Source organism: Neurospora tetrasperma, assembly GCF_000213175.1.
Source record: "Neurospora tetrasperma FGSC 2508 unplaced genomic scaffold NEUTE1scaffold_1, whole genome shotgun sequence".
NCBI classification, from domain to species: domain Eukaryota; kingdom Fungi; phylum Ascomycota; class Sordariomycetes; order Sordariales; family Sordariaceae; genus Neurospora; species Neurospora tetrasperma.
The window spans coordinates 1,658,910-1,683,266 of NW_009799099.1; the positions used below are offsets into that span (position 1 = coordinate 1,658,910).

At 52.3% G+C, this 24,357-nt stretch overlaps 6 protein-coding genes across 6 annotated transcripts; 3 read left to right on the top strand and 3 right to left on the bottom strand.

Moving 5' to 3' along the window:
* Positions 1-908: 908 nt before the first annotated feature.
* Positions 909-3,022, bottom strand: NEUTE1DRAFT_119686 (uncharacterized protein; the record flags this gene model as incomplete). Its single annotated transcript, XM_009849479.1, has 4 exons — positions 909-1,756; positions 1,820-2,523; positions 2,579-2,644; positions 2,769-3,022. The coding sequence occupies 4 exons, from the start codon at positions 3,020-3,022 to the stop codon at positions 1,101-1,103; spliced, it is 1,680 nt and encodes a 559-aa protein (XP_009847781.1).
* Positions 3,023-9,370: 6,348 nt separating this feature from the next.
* On the top strand, positions 9,371-10,722 carry NEUTE1DRAFT_97690 (uncharacterized protein; the record flags this gene model as incomplete). Its single annotated transcript, XM_009849480.1, has 5 exons — positions 9,371-9,434; positions 9,752-9,969; positions 10,002-10,082; positions 10,337-10,383; positions 10,680-10,722. The coding sequence occupies 5 exons, from the start codon at positions 9,371-9,373 to the stop codon at positions 10,720-10,722; spliced, it is 453 nt and encodes a 150-aa protein (XP_009847782.1).
* A 3,314-nt stretch (positions 10,723-14,036) lies between these two features.
* On the bottom strand, positions 14,037-14,273 carry NEUTE1DRAFT_35494 (uncharacterized protein; the record flags this gene model as incomplete). Its single annotated transcript, XM_009848805.1, has 1 exon — positions 14,037-14,273. One exon carries the CDS (start codon positions 14,271-14,273, stop codon positions 14,037-14,039), a length of 237 nt encoding a protein of 78 aa, XP_009847107.1.
* A 974-nt stretch (positions 14,274-15,247) lies between these two features.
* Positions 15,248-16,684, bottom strand: NEUTE1DRAFT_57009 (uncharacterized protein; the record flags this gene model as incomplete). Its single annotated transcript, XM_009848966.1, has 2 exons — positions 15,248-16,410; positions 16,486-16,684. The coding sequence occupies 2 exons, from the start codon at positions 16,600-16,602 to the stop codon at positions 15,577-15,579; spliced, it is 951 nt and encodes a 316-aa protein (XP_009847268.1).
* Positions 16,685-17,187: 503 nt separating this feature from the next.
* Positions 17,188-21,119, top strand: NEUTE1DRAFT_119688 (uncharacterized protein; the record flags this gene model as incomplete). The annotated part of the gene is made up of 2 exons (XM_009849481.1): positions 17,188-17,426; positions 17,487-21,119. The coding sequence occupies 2 exons, from the start codon at positions 17,352-17,354 to the stop codon at positions 21,117-21,119; spliced, it is 3,708 nt and encodes a 1,235-aa protein (XP_009847783.1).
* Positions 21,120-22,152: 1,033 nt separating this feature from the next.
* Positions 22,153-24,316, top strand: NEUTE1DRAFT_57015 (uncharacterized protein; the record flags this gene model as incomplete). Its single annotated transcript, XM_009848967.1, has 3 exons — positions 22,153-22,358; positions 22,407-22,907; positions 22,967-24,316. The coding sequence occupies 3 exons, from the start codon at positions 22,153-22,155 to the stop codon at positions 24,063-24,065; spliced, it is 1,806 nt and encodes a 601-aa protein (XP_009847269.1).
* Between the last annotated feature and the right edge of the window lie 41 nt (positions 24,317-24,357).

The following is a 24,357-nucleotide window of genomic DNA, read 5'->3' on the forward strand; positions in this document are numbered from 1 at the left end:
GACTTTGTTTGAGAAGTTTCGCGCTGCTACCCCGGACGTTGTTACATTTCCTTACAATGCCAAAGGAAAGAAAAAAATAAAACGGAGGAGAACGCCGGCAGAGCGAATATCGCAGTGTGTTTGTCCAAAAAAGAGAAAGAAAAAGAGGGAAAGAAGTGGAGATGATCAGATTCTCAATGTCCACTTGGCTCCGGCCAGCGACATTGACCAAGACGGAAAAACATACAATCCTTTGAGCTGTTCAGTCTAGCTCATTGGTTTCAACGAGCGTTGCCTGTATATTCGTTCGTTCATGTTTTGGCTTGTGTAGGGTGCCGAAGTAGATCAAGGAAAAGAAGACAATCGTCGCATTAATGAGCGACCCCTGAATGCCGGTAAACCCCGTCACTTCGTTTTGTCCCGGCCATGGGTGACTACAAACATTCTTGATACTAGTAAAAAAAGCAGTCAAGGGCCCTAGTGGAAGTTAAACACTGAAATTTAGGCTTGCGTGGAAACCAGTGCAGTGCTTTGTGGGTTGAAACTAGCACAGTACCTGTAAGGCACAAGCCATTGAATACACTTACGCCGAGTTTTGAACCCTGCTGCTACCACCACCCTCAACCGCCCAAGATGCTACTGACTCCTCCATATGGATCACCTCAAAGGATAGCTCTTGAGAAAAGTACCCTCTCGAGAAATCCACGGTAGTCGTAAACCTTGCCACCCCGCGAGGGCCACTCAACACCAAGCTCATACATATTGCGAAAAATGGTGGAGAGAATCCAAAAGACAATCTTAAAAGAACAAAACAAGGGAACTGATTCGTGAAAACATCCAAAAATCCGCCCTGGTATATAGATAATGATGCCAGCGAGACATGGGACAAACAAGCCGAAGTGTCTTTTCAGTTACCGTGAATATCAAATGCCACGATTACAACAAACCAATCGTCAACATGTTCCACGCACTACTCAAAAGCACATTGCCACCCGACTCTCTGGTCAAAAACAACAAAACCTCAGCAGTGACCCATAAAGACTGACCCGATTCTAAAGTATATATGGTCGTCCACGTCGATTCGGAAGAAGAAAGGAAAAGTGTCTGCATGTCGTAAATATTCAAACCGCCGCCCCATATGCCCCGATTCCCTGTGCACCAGCGCCAGTAGGCGCCGTTCCCGAATATCTCCGCTTCCGCTTCATGCCCAGGGGGTCATTCACAGAATAGTCATCGGTGGTGCGGTGGCTTGCCGGATTGTTATGACCATGACCGTGACCTAGCCCCAAGACACTCGCACCAAAATTATCTCTCAATGACTGCGTATCCCTCGAACTTCCTCCACCATTAGACATGCTGCTGGCCTGAAACGCTTGCGAGAAGTCGTTGGGAAGGGCAATTGGGGCGCTCATCTGCGGGATGGCATAGTCTGTGGTCCCTGCCGATGGTGGTGGCCTGTAAGGTGATGTTCGGGAAAGGGAGTAATCGGCGGGCGCGGAGAGGGGTGCGGAAGGAAAGCTCGACGCAGAGTAGCTTGAAGAGGCGCCGCCACTGCCTAGCTGAGCAGTAGACGATGCACGGGTAGAAGTTGGCGAATGTGCTGTTGACTGTAAGCTGTTGGCTCCTACAGCCGAGCGAAATTGCGTTCGTAGATCGAGACCAAAAGGCAGGGAGGCCGAGGAAGCACTCAAGCGCGAAGTTCTGCGAGAGTTGTTTTGAAGACTAGATGACTGATAGTTGGGATAACTCAAGTGAGTAGGCGACTGGGCGGTCGATCCTATGTGAAGCTGATCAGCCATTAGATATGAGAAGAGTAAGGCTCAATCGAATGACAGCTTACCCGCATAGTGAGTTGGATCATAGCTTCCCAAGTTAGATGTGGAGGTACTGTTCATATGATCCTGGTGGTACAGGCTTTGCGGCCTGCTGTTCATTGGGGGTGAAGTGTTGCTACCGTGATAGGTTGTATAATCAAGGGACTCGCCTTTCCATGACATACTAGTTCGTAGTGGAGACTGAAGTGTTTCGGCGCGAGACCTATTCGTGGTCTCTCGAAGTTGAAGAGGTTGTAATGTGCGTATTTGGTGTTGTGAATGATGATTATGCATATGTACGCTCGCGTCGAGTCCAGGTTGTCGTGCAAATGGATTTAACGACCGTGCTCCAGCACTCAACGACGCCGAGAGATGGTTACTGTATCCGTATCTATCGGTAGAAGGGGGCGACATTGGTGAAAGAGTGTCTGGGTTGTTGAGCGAGTTCGAGGGATTGAAGCCTATACTTCCGAACGCTGGGCTCATACCGGTCGATGAGAGATGGTCATCGGTATCAGATCGCCGCACGTCCACCATAAGCGGTCTCATCATGTGGTCTGCATAAGACGAGGCAGCAAAATCAACGGGCGAGGTCAAGGGTGTCCCGAGACCGTGAACCGCTCCGTAAGGGGCATGAAGTGCCTGGACATTGTCGAAGTCGTCGGGAACCGCCCTCATTTTCATGACACGGTCCCTTTCGTCCGCTGTCAAGCGCTTGATTTTTGCTCGCCTGGCAATTGGTTAACCCACGGACCGAGCTATTGGCTCTGTATCGAGAAACTTACCGATTCTGGAACCAGACTTGTACCTGACGAGGGCTCAAGCCGGGTATTTCTCGAGAAAGTCGTTCTCTATGCGCGGCATCAGGATGGGGCTGTTTAGCAAACTCGCTCATTAAGAATCGTGTCTGCTGGTGGGTGAGCCTGCGCATGTCAGTATCTGGTTCCATGCCTTGCGAGTTGCAGTCTGGATTACCTGAACCGCTTCATCTTCCGGCGTTGTGCTGTTCTCTCCGCTGCTGTTTGCGGCTGTGCTTGCGCCTGAGGCTCTTCTTCCACATCGCCATCTATCATTTCTTCATCATCCAACACATTGTCATCTTCATCTTTGATCGTCGACTGAGCTTCATTCACTGACTGTGCTGTGGATGAGTTTGGTTCGTGCGCGGCTGAAGGGACCGAGCTTAGTGGATGGGAGCCGAGCGAAATATTAGGTGTTTCTGTCGACATATGGGATCCTCCGTGTGCCGTCTCAGAAGCCTTTTGAGTGTACAACTCGCTGTGATTTCCTACCTGCTCAACAACTGGGGATGGCCGCTTCGGTTGCCGCAGACCTAGAGGATCGGCTCTGTGTCCTAATGGCGAAATAACCCGCTTGGGCGGTTCGACCTTTAGAGGACTGCCTGGGCCAACCACGGATCGCGTTTGAGCTTGGGAATTCGCATTGCCTGTCGAGCTTGAGACGTGTTCGTATGACTGCGAGAAGAGACTGTTGTCGCCTGGCGGAAGGAACGAATACTGGCTCTGCCAGTCCGACTGCGTCACAGGGTCAAAGTTCGACATACGTAGACTGTCTGCCGACGCTAAATAAGGTGTTCCGAACTTGCTGATAGACCAAGAACTTTGCTCCGTAGCGCCTTGCCTGGACGTAACGAGCATTGGAATGACAAAATCTCCCGGAGTATGCGACAAATCTAGGGCTCGTTGGTGAGATCGTTGCTGGTCCTTATTGTGCCACGGGAAGCACGATACGCTAATTTCTGTTTCTCGGAGAGCCTTAAACAAGGTTGATGTAGCGAGCGAAGCCAACGGTATTAGGCTGATAGTGCTGGTTTTAGAAGTTCCAAGCGTACATCGATGTCTGCTTGCTTCGCGATGGCAACTGCTATCCTGAAGGTTCGATGTTGCTGACGACTAGTGCTAAGCTGGGATGATTCAAGGACCAAGTGATCATGGGATTGTGTCGACAATCTTGGGATCCAAACCCGTGGTGCTAGGTTATTGCTGGTTTAAACGAGACAGAAAGCTCTGGGGAACGGGGTGAAGAAGTGCTCGTCGTGTGTACAGCGTTTGGGTAGGGTGTGTTGTACCAAAACTCTAGATTTGACCAGTCAAAATGAAGATCAAACGAAGCAGTGGTATGAGTAAACCGGCTGGTGAGACGGTTACTAGTCCACCGATTTACTAGTAAATGCTCCAACAAACCCTTGTTGACCCTGTAGTCGGTTGGGCAATGATGATCTCTCGTTGACAGATAAAGAGGGGGGTGTTGGCAAGATTGTCTAAGAACGGTTGGCGTCAAAATCCTTCTAGGATACTGTTCATCGTCCTTGAAGATCCTCGTCAAGGACAGCCAGATCCAGAACGTTCAAAGTATTGTGGGGTGTCCGTGAAAATAATAAGGCCTTCTCTTTGATGTCTGTTTGGCTGGTAGGACAGGTGTAGGATTAATACCGGCGAAGCCCCCGATTCACACGGAGAAGGGTCGAGGCAGGCTCCAAATACAGACAGGGTCCGCACGGGAAGCCACAACAAAATTGGCCAGAATTTGGGTATGGGGTATCAGAGGACCAGGTACCTGACTACGGTTACTCGGTAAGGCGAGCCCTTTGGGGGCGTGTTTGAAAGAATCCCTGAAATAGAGGCAAGCCGCAACTAATCGCCTCTGGTATGTATAATGGGGGACGGTCGACGACGGACGGCACAGCTGAGCCACACCATTATATGCACTGGCTCTGATTGTCGACCTGTAACGACAGGGCTATATTGATCTGTCTAAGATCATAGCAGTCTCGGCTGAATGGCTAATGCTGTGCCATTAAGGTGTTTGGACCATCCGGGGCATCCCTCCATGGTATCATCCGTGAGCAGGCTATAACGGAACAGAAGAAACACCAACAACTTGAACGACGAGTAGCAAGGGAAGCCATATGGGAAGAGTAGAAGGCTGCTTCAGCAGCGAGGAAACGGTATGGCAAGCGCCGTGGTAAGCCCAAAACAAGGTTGCAAGAGGACAAGGAGTGCATGGATACTGGCCGAGAAATATAGGCAAGGGCTTGTGGGCCAATGAGGCTGGCACAAACATCCGACACTCGCGGAGGCAAGACAAGGTCGTTCAACCGTAGCCTGCAGGCAAGCACTTGCGAGGACGCCGGTAACGCACCTCAACTTGCGTTATGGGCAGAAAGTGATCTCACTGTCTCACAGAGTAAACGGAACATAACCCAGCGCGGTCAGCTGGAAACCCGTTACCATAGCTTTGTAGTATGCGATCGGGGGGTGATTGCAGAAAAGGTATAAATCCAGGCCGTGTGTAGTATCTTTGGTTCGATCAGAGTGAACGGCTGATTGGCCTTCCGTGACTGAGTCCTTTGTCGATTCCACGGAAGCAGGCATGACGTTACAGAGTCGCCTTTTCCCTTGGGCCAATGAAGAAGGTTAACGGCCCAGAGCAAGGGTTGCGATGCCAGTATTGCTAGTTCTTTGGTCTGCGGGTAAGAGTGATGATGAGGAGGAACCGGCCATGAAGGCATAAAACAGAGGACGAACGCAGATCAGTTAAGTAATGACAAGAGGGTTAAAATGGAACTCTCCTTTCAGCAAACCACACTACACTGTAAGATTACGACATCAGTGCTGCTCGAAGCAGTCAGTTGAGCTGGGTATGGTGGTGCGGGAGGGAGAAGGGAGCATTCGGTGATGCTGGGGAATCGAAGCCATCCTTGTAACATGGCACCTCCGAGTACTTTATGGCCGCAAAGCAGGGGGGTCCGATAGGGAGGGAGATCATTGATGGGCAGAACTTTCCTGTTGATGTCCCATCTAAATCCACAAAAGGCTTGACGACCTGGAGCACTGTTGGGTTCGATGTCGCCCTACCAACATCTGGACCTCTTTACGGGTCTCCCTCAACCGAATTCCCAGCTTTGCAGACGCTAAGGCCTGTAATGTAGTGGACCGGTCTGAACCGAGCGGCATTTGCGTTTCGTTTAGCAACAAAAATCGGGATTGAGGCATACAGTTGAGTTGTGTGACCCTTATCTGTCACGTTGATGACAAGTCAAGGTACGCCTAGCTCACACGGCGCTAGGCCAGGTTGCAAGCAGTGTGAGCTACATCTCTCGCTGGGCAAAACACCACCATTCCTATCCGTCAGAACTTGCCGAGGAGACACAGTCCGAGCGGCTTCATGGGTAAGGGAGGAAGAGTGCTGGGTCAAGCTAAGCATGACACTTATCCTGGGCAGCTATATCAAGATCTCCACCCCTCTTCCAGATATGCTCCCCCACGGTAGTTGATGCCGGCGTGTGCGAGGGCTTTGACAGGCGAGTTGACTTCCACTTAATGGGGAGGAATTTCGCGAAGAGAAGACCCTAGTACAGAAAGGCTCGACGCATGGGAGCCCATGAGCGGCGTGAGCGAGTCAGGAGTCGAGGGAAAGTGCGCCGAATAAGCCGTAGGCTGATATGATGTGTGACCTCCCAGGAAGCTACAAAGGCCGGGTCCGGTGGGGTCTAGTGTAACTGTACGATAAAAAGGATAGGAGGGTCCCGGTACCTAGAGGAGATACTGTGGACTAGGTAAAGGCGAGAAGGAGAGGCGTCTTGCAGGCGGAGGGTGGTAGTGAGAAGCTCTGCAGTCTGCGGTCTGTGTTCTGCTCGAGTGTGGACGGTGGACGCGAGAAGACGGTCGTGTCGTTGCTAATGCTGTGCCAAGACGAAGGAGGACAGACGCAGTTGGGCTAGAAAGGTGGCTCAACGGTCGAATCTTCTTCGGGGAACACACTCCGTGGGCGTGGACGCAGTCAAGACGCCAGATTCCAAGCCGGCGCATGCCATGGCTCCCATGGCTTCGAGAGGGTGTCCGTACAGCAGACAGGGGGCTGTATAGTAGACAAGGGTCATGTCCCGTTGCAGGGGCAACAAGGTAGCTGTATGGACAAGCGTAAAGGTAACGGCAGGGTAGCCAGGTGAGCCAGGCGAGTTAGGGGTGCAGCCCACCACCACCACCATTTCCCTGACAGCGAGAGCCACGGCTTGCACAGTTTCAATAGGGACTGGCATTTGTGAGACGCGACGGTGGCATCCAACAGCATGGGCGTGTTGCTGCCCGTACCATGCCGAAACGGACCAAGAACATGGACTGCTCGGCGACGGGGTCCGTCAACGATCCCCCATCCGTTCTTCTGCCCTAGGAGCAGGGCCTGGCAGCCGTTGTGCTTGTCTGGGGGACCGGCATTCCAGCTTTATCCCGACAACTGGGCACAGTGTTCCTGAATCTTGCCTAATCCGGATCGCCAATTGTCGAGGTTTGGCCAGAGGGTTCCAAATACTTGCGACCTGATTTCAAGTCAAGCAGTCAGCGAGTGACACAGCCAAAGGTGCATGATTCCGGTTAACCTACTTGGCTGGCCATAATGAGGCCGTTCAGAGAAATCTACACTTGAACAAGGACCGGAAGTGATGGGAGAAATACCCGAATGCAGTGGGTTCGGGGTTCAGGAGGGAAAAAATGGTTTCTGTGCGTCCACGAGCTGGAGTTGAGATGATCGACGCTGGAAAATGGTTCCTAGTTCCGTCCCGTCAGAATGAAAGAGTGGATCCAAGACTATAAGAAGATTTCATTGCAGTCACTCGACCGATGTTGTGGGAGTGAGGGAAGGTGCCTTCCTTTGCTTTCACTTGTACTTACCTACCTACCTTACCTCCTTCCTTACCTTGATGTTCTTGGTTGCTACCTTCCCTTGGTGGGCACTTGCCATATGAGTGTCCTGTTTGAGACCTCACGCTTCAGCTTGAAGCACGCAGATCAGAAATGGAAGTTTCAGGAGATAAAGTGGACCAGACATCATCGTTGAGGTCGTCTTCAATCATCTCGATTCAGTCAGTCACTTAAGTTTCCTTTTTGCGTTCCTGAAGGCCATGTGCGATCATTTGCGTTCTGTTGGGGAAAGAGGGGAAGTGGTTCATCGTAGCGAATCGGGCAGCCAAGATGCGCTCGAATCGGGAAGGTGGGTTGCGCCATCTGGGTCGATCCAGATTTCCCATCACTTTGCAGTACTACCTCTATGTATAGAGCATCAGAGCAGAGGGTCGTGATCCAGAAAGCCAACTTGAAGTGAGGTAAGAACCAGCAAGTACCCTCACTCCGGATCGTCTGAGACCGCGTGTACGACTTGTAGTCTGTATCGTTCATTAGCAGACGGTTTCATGCCATGGAAGCGCTGCCGGAATATATACAAACCGTAACCTCGGTTTGGCATGGTTGACTTTGCACCAATATGCATAGGGTTGAGATGGAGGCACAGATGCGGCGGACGAGGCGGGCAAGGCGGGTAGCTGACAACTTAAGGTCAAGGTGTAGCATTCCTCCCACTGCCTCTCGCCTTTTTCCACATGGCACACAATAGCAACTTGCTTGATTAAACGAACCTGAGGTGCGCAGAGGTATTCCTGCAGCTACCCCTCAGATTAAGGGCTGCAACGGAAGAAAAAGACCCCATACACACAATGCCCCATGTGGTACTGTGTAGCAAGGCCCAAGTTTGTCTGCACGCAACCCCCTGGCCGGGCCGAGTTTGCTAGGTCATGCTAACCACTCGCTGCTGGAGCATGATTCAGATCGTGAATACGAGGACAATGTGGAAATTTCAGGTCGCTGGTTGTGTCTGGACTCCCGAGCTCGGGTAGATCGGAAAAATGTCTGTACCTGCTGCTGCGTGTAATTTCCAACGAGCTCATGATGGACGGATGTGACGGGTGTGACTGGATAACATTGTACAAGACTACTACCCGGAGGCAAAAGCATTCACGCATCACCTCTGCTTTCGTCGCACGCCGTCGTCTCAATTGTAGCCGATTCTCGGCCCGTTCCATGCTCGATGGCTCCTTGGAGATAGTGCGTGACCCTAGAGTCGCTCAACACAATGCGAATAGAGTTGTCTGGTTGGTCGATACCGCCTGTCTGCATCTCGGCTCGACATCCTGTGACTGATACTCAGTCTAGTACAAGGGCTCCTGGGTATATAGTAGGACCGACACAACTGTAAATATGAAGGCGGGCGTTTTGTCCACAACCTGACCAGCGGTACTGATTGTCCAGTCAAGCTTCTGTTGCCAAAGACCAGGGCATCAAAGACAACACCAGATGTACGAATCGGTGCGATCCGGGATTATATGATTGCAATTTGTCGAGCCGAAACGGCGCAGCACCCGCTCAATCTTAGTAAGAACGGAAGGACAATGTCGGATGAGCCGTCTGAACATGAGGTGCTGGCTTGGCTGAGCCAGGACTATTCCCAAAATTGACGCGACGGTTCACCATCATCGTGATGTGGCCCGCTGGCACGGCTCTCACCGTAAGAGGTGGCACATGAAGACATTTCGAAAGAAGACGGAAAGCTCCTTTGTTTCAGAATCCGGCTTATTGAGCCGATAATAGCTGCGCTGGAAAGACGGGCGCGGCGCCAAACCAACTGAACCCAACCATAGTCGACAGTGAGACACCATTGAGGAATGTTGAGGGAAGTTTGGGTCGCAGGCGTGACTGCCGAACTGTGCACTTGGATCGATTGCCCAGATGCCCGCTGCGCCACATGTCGATGGCTTTAAGCTGGCAGCTGCAAAGGTGGCGCTTTGCAGCTGTAGCGGCAGATAGTTGACCCAGCTGTGCTAGCTAAGCTTTCATTGGTCAGTTTAACTGGCAACTTCCCACAACTTGATACTCGCCAGGGGCAACTTCATCAAGTGAGGAAAGACGGGATGGGCAGGAGCGACTGGATACAGCACACAACTTCTTGCACGATACCTTAGGAGGCTGACGGCTGGAAGAACTGTTTCTCTTCTAATCAACGAATCGAAGCGGGACAAAAGCCACTCAGCTTCCGTTCTCCTACTCCCGTCCTCTCACACAAAGCATCCTACTGGCAATGCATATATATCCGTGACTGAACCACCACAGCCGACTACGACGTCATCCTCCATAACGCCCGACGTGCTGCCGGCGCCGCTGTAACGGGCGCGTATCTTCTCGGCTTTATTTTTATGGCTTCTTTTCCAAGTCCGGGCCTCCATGCTGCCCGAGCCTGGACACCTTGTCACGCGATTCATTGCAACAGGACAATACATGGTGGTGTCAAGCAGAGTCTGGGCACGATAGTCCTGGCCGAGGAGTCCTCAGTGAGTACCTAGCGAGCTGAGGAGGTAAACAGACCAGTTCGGGTTTCACGAATTCGAGGTCAACTCTACAAGCTGCCTTTGCTGGCGTGAATGGTGTGGTGCGGACATGGCAGGTCTGTTTATCGACTGTGCTCCTCTCCCGTCTCTGATGTGTGTCGGTCCCCATAACGCTTTTTGACTCGCCATGCTCGCAGTTGCGGTTCCAGACAGGGGCCCCTTTATTCTACTTCCCCGCCGTTTCTGATCCCCGGCCTGGCCATGGTCTACCAACACCAACACGGTCTATTTGGTTCTGCTCCGTACCTGTCTCTACGCGAACCGGTGCCTTGGGTATGCCTTTTGCTGTATGGCCTGGTCCAGATTGCAGCTGAGACGGCACATGTCTGGATACCTCTCCCTCACTTGCCACCAAAGGTGCGTATAGATGATCCCCATTCATGTATACCTACTCTCTGACACCTAATCTCGACCCCATCATTTCTCCGAATGCTGTCAACCTGGCACACGCCAGTAGGCATCGTGTCAAGACGTCAGCCGCAACCGCTATGCATACCTGGGAGGCTTTGTCCGACTTGCACACCTTCTATCCACCGGTACCACATACATACGGTGGAAAGGAAGCCTCGGACGTACATGTCCTGCGGTTTTTTTTGCCTGAATGTTCTTCTTGGAATTGACTGTCGCTGAGTATGCTAAACCGTCACGGGGAGAAGCCGCTCGACCGAGGCTTTCGCCGAGCTGGCCTTGCTGTGAAACACCGTGACACAAACAAGACGTTGTCCTCGCACAATCTTCCGTCTCTCACTCAATACGTCCCTGCATCTGTGGCCTTCGCCGACAACCTTCTGTGAGCGGCCAGCTTCTGCAGACCTTCGGCATGGAAACCTCTTGGTGTGAACATGCAGCAATCCGCAATATTGAGCCAATGGCTTGGAACCCTAGCCATAGTGCCCAACTCGTCACAAGTCAAACACCGGACAAGGGAGAAGTCAATGGGAACCGCACAAACCTCTCACACTCTCGTTACTCGCTACATCATGGCCTTGACCGTTGGCGGCGTCGAAGCCATGTGTGTCGGCTGCATGCCTGCATGTGAAGCACGCGCTCCACTCGCGAAACCAAAATCCAGCCGGCAAGAGCATGGCGAGTTTGTTCTTGCGATCCACGACTGCAATTACGGGCATGTCAAGATGCTCTGAGAATAGGCATTTAATCTGTGCTTCGATGATGCGGGCTATGGTTATAGCTCGGTCTCCTCTCATCTTCACATTTTCCAGTTCTGGGTTGACTCAGACTCTCCACTTGAAACATCATATCGTCTATCATGGGACAGGGGTGGAGTATAACCAAAAAGACATATCGTCAACCGTCCAATCCTCCAAAACAGCTAGTATCCTTGGACAGACGATAACGATATCTGACCTTCTGGTTGCACATGTTTCGATTGGACCTTCTTGCGAAGTGATCTACGCCAACCAAACCATACGCGGCTTTCCGACGTGTGACATCGTGCAGATGCAGTTGATGTGCTCCTCACACGTGTAGAAAGCTAAAAAGTGGAAGTTCAGAATGTCCGCGAATGCGGTCCACCGTCAAACACGAGGCCGATTCTGTGGCGTCGGGGTTCACATCGAAGCGGATTACATGTCCACATTTCACGGCTCAACGGCTAAACTATTGGGATCGAGCACTCCGGTGCCCTGGAACGCAGTTTGAGCTGTATGTTGGTGGCAGTTGAGCATAGCTACCTCCCTAGGTGTAGAATGCTTATCATGACAATTACGACAAGGACAATATGTCTTTGTTCGCCATCAAGACCACAGCCCAATATCAATCCGCGCCCAACACAAGCGATGAAATTTTATCCCGGCTTTGGTATCTTCATCAATGCCCCCAACCCTCGCGATGTTAAGCAGGTGAATTGGGAAGCACCGGGGCTCGAAAGATGGAAGGATCCATTTACAAGGCCATCTTGATGAGAGAAGCACTTTGTGACATCGGCTTATGTAGCTGGCTCGCGCATCAACACTCCCGTCGGCTTCAGTTACCACTGGTCCTATCGATCATTCAATCAGTGAGCATGGGCTGATGCACAACACTTGAGGTTCCGCCTGGCTGGAGGCAACAGAGCACACGTATCACAACAAGGACCTGCGTTTTAGCAGTTCAGCAGCAACCCCTTCAGCTCCTTCTTTTGCCTTATTCCGATGACACAAATTCAGATGCCCTCAATATCAACAGAGCCCACATCTCGCCTGAGAAGTTGATGCGGATTGAGAAAGACAGCAAGTGGCAACTAATAGCATTTGACTGATGCTCATCCTGGTCACAGATGATCCTGATGCTGTTGCCGCGGTGGCAATGCCGTCTTGTCTTCATGATTGCCCTTTATTCCGTGGCGGCTACATGTTTAGCCGCTGGATTACCACCCGCCATGCAGCAAGCTTTGATCCACCTTTTCCTCTCCAGATTTTCGTCTTCGGATACGACCTGCCTGTGGAAGGGCGGTATTCACCATTGCAGATGTTGGCGATTATGTGCCATCCAAACAGTTTGTGATACTTTTGTCTTGATCATGGGTTAACGCTGTCCAGATACCCACATACGTACCGTGTACATTTTATTTTACCCAAGGGGGTGGAAAGCTTCAAGACTCAGCCGTGTAACAGTCACGCCCGAGATCAGAGCACTCTTCTGTCCGTCGGTCATCATTCTGTGGCAGGACGGCTTGCTTTGGCGTCTGTATGATGGTGGGAGTAAACACAGATAGAACACCTCGTTGCTGGGAGCAGGAGACTGGCAGACAGAATCACATCAATTGTCTGAGTGATTTCATACTTTGGGGCGCGTCCTCACGATGTTCAAGTGCATCACATCACTTGAACATTCACCCAAGTTCATCACCCGGCTCATACCCTCTCAACATGTAGAGTCCATTGTTCCAACAGACCTAGCGTTGAAGGCTAACCTACAGTCAAGGGAAAGGGCATACTTCTAGTCTGATGCACTCTCGGCGCCGGTCCCGAACATCATGCAGTGCTGCTTATGAGCTGGCTGCTGAGTTGTAGCAGTTATCGACGAGGCCCATCGAGACTTTTGCTCATTTCTTGATCGGACAGGGATCATCACACCCACCATGCAAACCAAGGATGGTATCGTTCGACAGATTTCTTGCCCTCATAGGTGCGTAGGGACGGAATTTTACATATTGTCTCTCACACACCCCTTTTGCCCTTGTCTGCTTGGCCACGGCTCGCCTCTCGCTTCCGGCCCTCCATTTTCGTCACATTGCGTTTCCCCGGCATGCTTCCTCAACATCCAATCTCACGCCTGAAGAGAGGGAAAGGTGTGTAGACATTAAGCAACAATGTGGGGAGGGAGCAAGAGCACATGAAAGATCTGAAAGCTCACCCAAGTGGGTGAAGAAGGCATGTCGTCTTGCAGTTACTGGTGTTTCCACTTGCATATGCTGGTGGTGATGGACTGGACATGACCTTTACAACTCCGGCCCCCTTCTCTTCGCCACTTTAAGGAGCCACTAGTCTTGCGAGTGGTCATTTTTTACATCCTGCCCGTTCTGGCAGTGGAACTTATCAACGTACCTAGTGACAACGCCTCGGGTTGTTCCGTCCAAAGACATGGAAGAAAGTTGTGATGAGGAAGGGGTGGATGAGGTCAACGTCTTTGGTCTTAGGTTCCCGTCTCAAAAAACAAGACTGAAAGACTGCCTTGACTCGGTCGAAGTATCACCACCCTTACCCCGACAGTGTTGGGGCTGGTGCGCCATTTGTGAGATGATAGGATGATATCTCACCCCCTCTTTGTTTTTTTTTTCGGTCCGTTAGACACCCGTGTACTATTCGTCACGAGCGAGTTGGAAGCCCCCGAAACGTCATCTGATTTGATGGAAGTAGGAAAGAGTGTCGTCTTCCTCGTTGTTTCGTGACACGGTTGAGTCTTTGGGACAGAATAACTAATTACACGCAGGAAGAACGAGAACAGAGGAGACCGGCCATGTGGAATCTGATTGTATACTTTGTGGGACGCATGCATGAGGTGCCTTCGAGTTATGGACCTGATAGTTCGTCAGTTGTCAGACTTACCCTGGACAAAGCTAGTCCCGCTACATCGTAATCCGGTGTTGACATTTGACTGTTCACTAGCTTCAGGTCGCCTGTCCTTGCTGAATTGGATAGCTCATCGGCAAGTGTTTTTCGCGTCCGTCGTGTTGAATTTTCAATGACCGCTATTCCTAATTCCCTTTCCTCGATGGACACGGTGCCTCGTAAGAAGGCATCGGGCATTGGGCCAAGAGCAAGCTATACTGCCTACTACGGTAGTCAAAAAAATACTCTCATCCCTTACCGCAATAGATACGTGGGGGAGGGTGACGGTATTTTTCTATGAGTTTACTACATAGCGTAGCTTCCATCTACCAGGAACGAATGATACCAAAACCACTCGCAAACAAGCATACCGGAGCTATCTGGATATCAATAGAGGGGAAACTTGTACGGCCATCCAAACCTTCTTCTTGAACACATCGGACGAAAGCCTATCCGCCAGTCGCCGCGCTCCTTCCACTTATAAGGTACTCATCCACTATGCAGCCACGTAAATTACCACTAGCACAAGCCATAAGTTGTTTATATACTACCTAGGTTTTTCACCCCATTTCTTGTCTCATCCAGATGGTTCAATGACCAAGCGGTTCACGAAGCTTACTTTCCATCGAAAGGCAAGACTTATCGATCCAGGCACCTTATGTGCTCAATTCCCAGCAACGGCAATAGTTCCGACAAGAGTTTCCCATCCCCTCTCCATTGCACTATTCCCTCTCTTTCCATAGCACCTTCTCTTCTCCATTTTGCCATCGCACTTTCCACTAAATAACTACAAACTAGGTACTACCGCTACAGTCCCGGACACCCCGACGGCGATTGGACGTTACGATGACGATTCGGCATATTGCGGCTGACTTTTGAGGAGGTCTGGTGAGGGTTCTTGGGACGCCGCTTTACATAAACCTCTTTCTTTTTTTTTAAATGTAGTTTTTTTCAAAAAAAAAAAAAAATATATATATATATATAAAAATTGAGTTTTTGTCGACGAAAAGCGATGCTGCGCTGCTTTGCGCACGCTTCAGTTGGAATAGCAATCGCGAGTTGCACTAGTACGAGAGTCGACGACTGAGGGATCGCATTGCGGAGACGACGAATGTTGCTTGATCCTTGGTGAAGGACCTTGATAGGAGTTGGCGATGCTGGAACAAGTTTTAAAAATCTGACAAAAGTGATGCATTATCCTATCCAAATTGACGTGCTTTATATACCCCAACGTCTATCAGAACACTCGTAGCTGAAACGCAGCCTCTTACTGGTCAACTCACGAGTGTCTCGAGTGAGCTTCTCTACCCGGCGCCGTTCCCGGTCCTGTTGTTGTGTACATATGTCCTTGTTTGGTTGTGCGCGCTGACATCGCTTGGTATAAATGGTACGCATTCCCCCGAGACCATCAAAGCTGTCATAATATGAACCCGCCGCTCTTCAATTTATGTCGCCCATTCCTCGCTAACAAACCCTCCCTTTGCACATTCTCGTCAGACATCTATTGGTAGTCATAGAAGCCCTTGCCACTCTTCTTGCCCAACCAGCCAGCATCGACCATGTTGCGCAAGTGTACGCTCGGTCTGTACTTGGAATCGCTCGTCTCCTCGTACAGTACCTTCATAATGGCCAAACAGGTATCGAGACCGATGAAGTCAGCCAGCTGGAGGGGGCCCATAGGCACGTTGGTGCCGTTCTTCATAATAGCATCGATAGAGTCACGGTCGCCAACGCCAGTCTCAAGGCAGATAATGGCCTCGTTGATGTAAGGCATCAAGATGCGGTTAGCCAAGAATCCCGGGCTGTCCTTGGAGATGGAAGGGATCTTGCCCAGCTTCTTGCAGAACTCGACGGCCGTGTCGAGCGTCTCTTGACTGGTCTGCAGGCCGCTGATGATCTCGACGCCCTTCTGAACGGGCACCGGGTTCATGAAGTGCGTGGACACGACGCGCGAGCTGTTGGAGGTGTCGTTGGGGTCCTTGGTGGTTGAGGCGGCGATGCGCGTGATGGAGATGGAGGAGGTGTTGGTGGCTAAGATGGCGTGCTTGGGGCAGATCTCGGCCAGCTTGGAGAAGATGTCGAACTTGAGCGAGGGGATCTCGGGCACGGCTTCAATCACAAAATCGACGCTGTCCAGGTCCTCGAGGATGGTGGTGGGCTGGAGGAGCGCGCGGGCGGCGTCCGCCTCGTCCTGAGTGATGCGTTGCTTGGCCACGTCCTTGCTGAGGAGCTTGTCGGCGAATGCAAGGCCCTTGTCTAGAGACGTTTCAGAGGCATCCACAAGGGTGACGGGGACTCTGGCCTTGGTGGCGGCGACGAGGGCGATGCCCAGGCCCTAAAGGAGAAGGAGGACAAGTTAGCCATTGCCGTTGTTGAAGACATGGACATGAATGATATGGGCCGGACTCACCATCTGGCCGGCGCCAACGACACCGAGCCTCTTGACCTCGGCAGCGTTGCGGGCGCATGTCGAGCTGAAGGCGCGAGCGCCAATGGGGAGCTTCTGGACGAGGGTTCTAGCAAGCATTTTGCGAGATCGTCACGGCGAAAGTAAACAAAGCAGACACTGTGACTGAGAGAGACTGAAAGGAAAGGGACAGAAAAATCCGAAGACTACACCTAGGTAGGCAACCACCTCTAGAAAATGCGAATGCGACGATGTGAAGTTGTCGGATTCGGTTAACCTCGGCCGTCCCCGTCTCCATGGAACTCGACGTCACAAGCCCGACCCGGGCCACGGGGGTACTGCTGTACATACAGGAGCTACGGGCGGCTCTAGCCTTTCCTTAGGCGGGGAGAATGGGGTAGGTTTTAGCGCGTATGGAGTACGCTAGAGGCATGTCGTTCAGGGGGGCAATTGCGGGCATGATTCGCCAACTCGAGATCCTCGGCTGTCGTTGATTGTCCACAGGGGTAACTCCGCAGCTCTCCACGGGGTCGAAATCGGGGTACACAGGTACTGTTGTAGAGGTAGATAGGTGCATTAGGTACTTACCCACCCAGGTACCCGGACCTTGAACAGTCCAACAAAACGCTTAGGGAGATAAGCAGGCCAAGACCGAGATACCACCAATTTCCATTAAAAGTACCTACGACACGCTCGGCGCGTCTCCCACCACCACAAACGCGTGTGCCGTCCCGACGAAGTGCGCCCGACCAATGCCACCATCCATGCGATAACAAAACGACCGTCAAGACAAGCTGAGAGTTGGGGAGAGTCTGTCTAGTACTCGTATGACACCGTTTCGGTCTTGGACGCCGTGATCTCTGCGCAAAATGGAGGCCGCAGATATCATCGACGATGTCGTCCATCCGGAAGTGCGGGCGCACATCACCAACCTGGTTTCTGCGGTATGTCCACTTCCGGACTCGTTATGTACACGGATGTACTGACTCTGGCGACCCAAATAGCTCGGTGGTTACAGCGTGGACGATGATGGAAGCTACAAGCTCGGTGACGAAGCGCTCGACGTCTTGCGCGACCTGAAGAAATGGATCCGATTCTACGATGAAAAGACCAATCGTATGGACGTTGCCAGATGCCTGGCTGAAGCGAACCTTGTCGGCGGCGATCTGCTCCAGATCCTGACATTATGGCCTCAAAGCGAAACCGACAGCAAGTACAAGGCCCGTATTGCTCTGGCGTGTTTCGAGGTCATGGTGCCCCTTACTTGGCCGATAGAGAAGGAGCGCGCGGAAATGACCATCAACCATCATCGTCACATGCCCGTTCTGCAGCTTGCCCAGCTTGGCTACAAGCGCGCCATCATAAACTTCGATGCGATACCCATCCTCAACACCGCCGTCAGGGTCGCCCTTCCCTCCATGGCCATGCCTATTGGCGAGCGGACACCCCGTGACCAGGCCATTATCAAGCTCGTTCTCTTCTTTTTGAGGAACGTTGCCATGATCGCACCCCCGCAAGGTGTCAAATGCGAAGGCGACGAGACACAGGTATCCAGGTCGGCAACCATTGATGCATTTTCGTATCAAGACATATTCCTCACTCTGCTGACCCTTGCCTCCAACATGGGCGAGGACTTCCGCACCGAAGATGTAGTTGTTATGGAAATTATCTTCCATCTTGTCAAGAGAGTTGACCCCAGCTCGCTCTTCGTCAGCGAAAAGCAACTCAACAAAGCCAAGGGGCAAGAGCTGGCATCGGAGATGCGCAAGGAGGCTGCTATGCTAAAGTCCTACAACAAAACCACCACCACTCGGCACAGTCGATTTGGGACCATGATCTGGGTGAAACGAGCAGATGGCAAGATGGTGACGGTATCTGGCCAAGAGGCTCTTTTGGACGCGAAAACGCGGGAGAGGAAGATGGATAACTCAAAAACATTCAGACCGCCAAGAAGAGCGAGGAAACCCGAGATGGAGCCCAAGGACCTTGGTCCTCCAGTGACGCTAGACGAAAGAGCTCGTCAGCAGCTGCGATCATTCGTCCAAGACTTCCTTGACTCGGGTTTCAACCCCTTGTTTCTGCACGTGAGGCAATCGATCGATCGGGAGGCATTGCATGTATTGAACCAGCATAAGAGCCAGTTCTTTTACCTTGTCGCCTGGTTTCTCGAAGCCGAGCGGATGCGGAGAAAGGCCAAGAGGGACGAGTCGAAGTCGACGTCCGCAGCCGGGGAGGAGGTGAACAGTTTTAACCTCGTTGCTGCTGTGCTCCAACAGGAAATGTTCGCTTCCATGAACCGTGCGCTTGACCGGTCCTATAGTGATAAGGACTGGCAACTGCTCACGTCCGTCATGCGCTGTTGCACCCAGATCTTCCTCACGGTCCAGGAGATGTCAGAGTCTCCCAACGAGGAAGACCAGGAGATTGCCGAAAACACCCTCAGTCGTCTCTTCTACGAGGAGACAACCCACGACCTCATCGCGAATATTGCTCGAACATACAAGGATCAAGGCTTCGAATATCTTGATGCCGCGACCGAGCTTGTCCACACTTTCCTCCGCATTTTGGAAGGTTACTCTAAGCAAAATGTCGACCTGCAGGTGCGCTCACGGAAGCGAGCTCGCCGAAAGAAGAAGGCTGCCAAAGCTGCCGCTGCTGTTGCTGCAGCTAGAGCCGCCGGTGAGGAAGCAGAAGACGTTGGCGTTCCCGAGGACAACGATGCCGATGATTCTGGGGACGATGAGCAACATGCAGAGCGGGTTACTCAGGAGCGCAAGTTCGAGTTTGGGAAATTCGCCATTCGATTCGCTCCCCAGGGTGTTGTCGACACATTTGTCGCCTTCACCAAATTCTACCGGGATTTGAACGACGCACAGCTGAAGCGCGCTCATCGCTACTTCTACCGCGTTGCCTTCAAGCTAGAGCTGAGCATCATGCTATTCCGACTAGACATCATCAATCTCTTTTACAACATGGTCCAAGGTCCCGAGCCCCTCGACAAAAGCTCGCCGATGTTCAAGGAATGGGAGGAGCTCTCCAAGCAGATCATTCGGAAATGTATCAAAAAGCTTCAAGAGCGGCCTGCGTTGTTTACCGAGTTGCTCTTTTCCAAGATCGGCAGCACGACGCACTTCCTTGAGCATGGCTACGAGAAGCCTGTCACCACAACTATGCCACGACCTGGTGCCGAGCTGGAGTTCAAGCGAGCCACAGAGCGCGACGAGCAGATTGGCATTGCGGTCAGCGTACTCATCGACAAACAGCAAGTCGAACATCTGCAGTGGCTCAAGGATCAGCTGACAAGTGCAATGAGCGAGCGGCAAGCATGGGAGAACGTAGACAAGGCCATGGCAGCCACTACCGAGGGGGCGGCTGATGGTGAAGCTGCCGACGAGAGGTCCAACAAATCAGCACCACCACATATCACGATCCGCCCTGATACCGAGGCTCGCCGCACAGCCATGTTTAAGAACCCGCACCTCCGTCTTCTCATGCGTCTAGTCGGTATGGAGCGCCTCACGCCTACTCTCGACGAGACTCCCGACTCGACCTGGATTCTCCCAGGCAGCCACACCGCCGAGGCGATCCAGGATACCATCGACCTCATCAACAAGGCCGAGTTTTCCCCTCCCACCTTTGAGGACGGCGGCTCAGCCGAAGACCAGCTCCGGCGCAAGTCCGCCGCCGCTTCTCGCAGGACGCGTGCCGCATATGACGATGATGAGGAAGAAATTCGCGGATTCCTCGGTGACGATGACGAGGAAGACTTCCTCTTTGCGCCCGGCGGTCCTACCGCTCGCAAGCCGGACGCTAGGCCGCAGAAGAAGCGTCAGCGCAAGCGCCGAAGAGAGGCTGGTAGTGGAGACGAGGAAGATGAGGGGGTGTCGGATGAAGTGTTGGCTGCGCGTGTGAAGAAGAGGAGGGAGAAGGAGCTGGAGAAGATTAGGAGAATCAAGAGTGAGATGTACGTGCACGCAAGCGACGATGAAACGGACGATGAGAGGGATCGGGAGTTCTTTGAGCGGGAGAGAAAGAGGCAGGAGACGAAGGATTCAAAGTTTGATAGTTTGCTTGGGGCATTGGGGTTGTCAGTGTTGTCGCAGGTGAATGGAGGGGAAAAGAGCGCGTGGGAGGCGGTGCTGGATGATGAGCCCGAGAGTGATGAGAGTGAGAATGAAGGGCGGAAGAATGCGAAGCGGAGGAAGAAGCAGGTCGCTTCTGGTTCCGAAGAAGAGCAAGAGGAGGAGGAGGAAGAGGAGGAAGAGGAGGACAGCGATGAAGAATTGCCAACGAAACAGGCCAAGAGTAAAACCTCGAAAAGGAAGGCGGCGGCACTGTCAAAACGACCGGCAAGGAGACCTGGGACAACCAAGAAGAGGGCTGTGGTGGAGCTCAGCGACGATGATGAAGATGATGATGAGGAAGAGGATGCCATGGACGTGGATTCGGCAAACGAACGCACGACCAGAAATGAGGCACCCTTACCCTCTAGCCCAGGTGAGGGGCTAGGGCGGAGAATAAACAAGATGGCGATGGATGATGGAGACGAGGATGAGGATGATCAGCCGGTGGTCGCTGCTCGCCAAAGGCCAAAAGCCAGGGGTGGATTCATCATTGACAGCAGCGATGAGGAGTAGATCAGGATGTGATTGTGTCCGTGTATCGTTTCTTCTCCCAATGTACTATTGTCTGGTTGATAGGGGTATTTAGGAGCATAGCGTGTTTTGGGACTTAGGGGTCTGGTTTGGCTAAAAAGGCCAGATGTATAAAAGACCGTACGAGATACCATGGGATTAAAAGCAACAGTCGTCAATCATTTAGGTACATAAAACAGCAATATGTTTGACGATTCGATCATTATGCGCGTGTTGTACACAAATCTTGTTGTGTGACACTGTACTTGTACTTGGCCAAATGTTTTGTTTATTTTACCCCTGAATTGCACGATGCCGCTCTCCAATCTGCTTGGCGTCAGTGTAGGTCCATATCCAACCCTAACCCGTATTATGCTTCTTTGTTGGACCGCGTCATTGACAAGACTTGGGTAAACAACCGGCTTCAACGCGGCTTTCATCATTGACGAGTTTGATGACCATCAGCTTGATGAGTATCCCCAAGCTTACCTCCACACCGTGATGCCCTTCAACAAACGGTGACTGACAGAGTAGCTAATGTCCGAGACAAAGTCGCACTCCGTGAAACAGTTGAGGAAATTGCCCCACCCGACTTGCTCACCAATCCGGATATCGCACTAACTATTTACGGTCCACTGAAGCCGTGAACGGTATTGGCCGCCAGTAACGCCATATCGGCTTGCATGTTGCGCGTCCGCATGTCTTTTCATCCAAATTCTCTTCTTGAATGACAAGAGAGGACGACCGACAACCTCCGTTACAAGAGAGAGTCGCACAATAGCACCTCCCGTCATCGATTGTCTCGGACTCGGGTCTTCCGGTGATACCAAGGTACATTAATATTCCCGAGCTTACACTGATGACCACATAGATGCTGAATTTCACGTAGGAGATCGGTATTGGAGCTCAAGGTGTTTTGTCTCTGAGCTGTGCGCGGGATCCTCTCTTTTCCTTTTTACTTTGAATTTCTGTATCCATTTTCGGGCTTGACTCAAATTAATCGCTTGGAAGAGCAACATACACCATATTCCCGAGCATGACGGGCAAAATAACTGGCCCCGGCAGTGGAAATCGGGTTCTTGCCGCTCTCGGAAGCAGTCGTCACGTCCACGACGAGACAACACCACTACTGAGCGAATCCACCCTCGAAGCCAACAAACCCACCAACGAGGCCGTCAGACACGGCGACGATGCCGACATTTTCGATGATGGCGAAACTACCGTCGTGGCCGATGACTACTTGTACAGCACCGGTGATGGCGAAATCTCTGTCGTGGCCAATGACTACAGCACCGGTGATGGCGAAATCTCTGTTGTGGCCGATGACGACAGCACCGGTGATGGCGAAATTACCGTCGTGGCCGATAAACTCTCTACCACTCGTCTGGTCGTAATCTTCGGCACAACCTGGGTGGGCGTCTTCCTCGGTGCCATTGACGCCAGCATCATCGCCACGCTGTCGGCCCCCATCGCGAGCGAGTTCCAGTCCCTTAGCTTGTTGTCCTGGATAGCTACTGCCTATCTCATTGCCAATGCAGCCTGCCAGCCCTTGTCCGGTCGTATGACTGACATCTTTGGACGGGGTCCTGGTTTGGTTTTTAGCAATGTTTTGTTCTCGTTGGGCAACCTGATTTGCGGTGTGGCTAAGGATGAGCAGACGATGATTCTCGGCCGCGTCGTTGCGGGTATTGGTGGCGGAGGACTGATGAGCATCAGCACCTTTATGGGATCGGATTTGGTTCCTTTGAGGAAGAGAGGTGTGGTCCAGGGGTTGGGTAATATTTTCTATGGGTAGGTTGTCATTTCATGCTGGTTCCCCAAAGATGCTGCTTACTGACACAGTTCTGCAGAGCCGGTGCCATGCTAGGCGGTGTTTTTGGCGGCTTCCTTAACGACACCTCATCTTGGGGCTGGCGCCTTGCCTTCCTCGTCCAAGTCCCCGTCAGTCTCGTCTCGGCTGTGCTCGTCTACTTCCTCGTCAAGGTTCCTCCAAAAATCTCCAACAAGTCGCTCGTCTCGCGCATCGACTTTCTGGGCTCCTTTTATATCATCGCCTTCCTCATCCTCCTCCTTCTGGGTCTCAACGCCGGCGGCAACGTCGTCCCCTGGACGCACCCGCTTGTCCTGATCAGCATCCCTCTATCCCTCAACATGCTTGCCGGCTTCATCTACTGGGAGTCCCGCCCGCGCAACACCCAACCTGTCATCCCCGTCCGGCTGCTCACCCACCGCACCGTCTTGACCGCCTGCCTCACCAATTTCATGTGCACCATGGTCACCCTCATGCTCACCTTTTACGTTCCCATGTACCTGATCGTCCTGGGCCACACCCCCACCCAAGCCGGGCTCCGTTTGCTCGCTTCCCCGTTGGCCATCTGCTTCACCAGCTTCGGTTCGGGCCTGGTCATGAAGTACACGGGCAAGTACAAGATGCTGGGCATCGCCCTCGTCTCAACTCTTGTTCTGGGGGTTGCCGCCCTCACCACTCTGGGCCAGAACTCTCCCGGCTGGATCGTCTTTGTTGCCCTGTTTATGATTGGAGGCGGCTACGGCGGCATGTTGACCGTCACCATGGTCGCCTGCATTGCGGCCGTGGATCACTCGCAACAGGCCGTGATCACCAGTGCTACGTACGCTTTCCGGTCTGTCGGTGCGACGGTAGGTATTACGGTTGGGTCGGCGGTGTACCAGAATATCCTGAAGACGGAGCTGTGGGCTCGGTTCGGTGATTGGCAGGGCGCGGCCGAGGAGATTGGCAGGATAAGAGACGATTTGGGCGAGCTGAACAGATTGCCTCTGGCGTGGAGAGAGGGCGTGATGGAGTCGTTCATGACGGCGTTTAGGGGCGTGTGGTTCACGGCGCTGGGGATGGCGGCAGTAGGGTTGGTAGCTGTTTCGTTGATGAGGCAGCATAAGCTGCATTTGACGCTCACGAGACAGGAGGATTGAGGGAGTGAGGGAGTTCAGAGCTTTTCAAATCTAGGGAGTTGTCTTGGTGTTGGATATGGATGTGCCATGCTAGAACAGTTGATCGAGCTTGGTTGCGTGGGAACTTCGCTTGGTAAGGAAAAAGTTGGTTGGCGTTGCTGATGCAGGTGATTTTCTTTTTCTGTCTATTTGGTTTTTGCCTTTGCGGCAACTCTACCTAACATCCACGAAGCTCATGACCGCGGTGCGTTTATTATACAGGATTCGAACGTGTTCTTGACAGCCAGTTTGGCCTTTCCTTCTTTCCGATTTG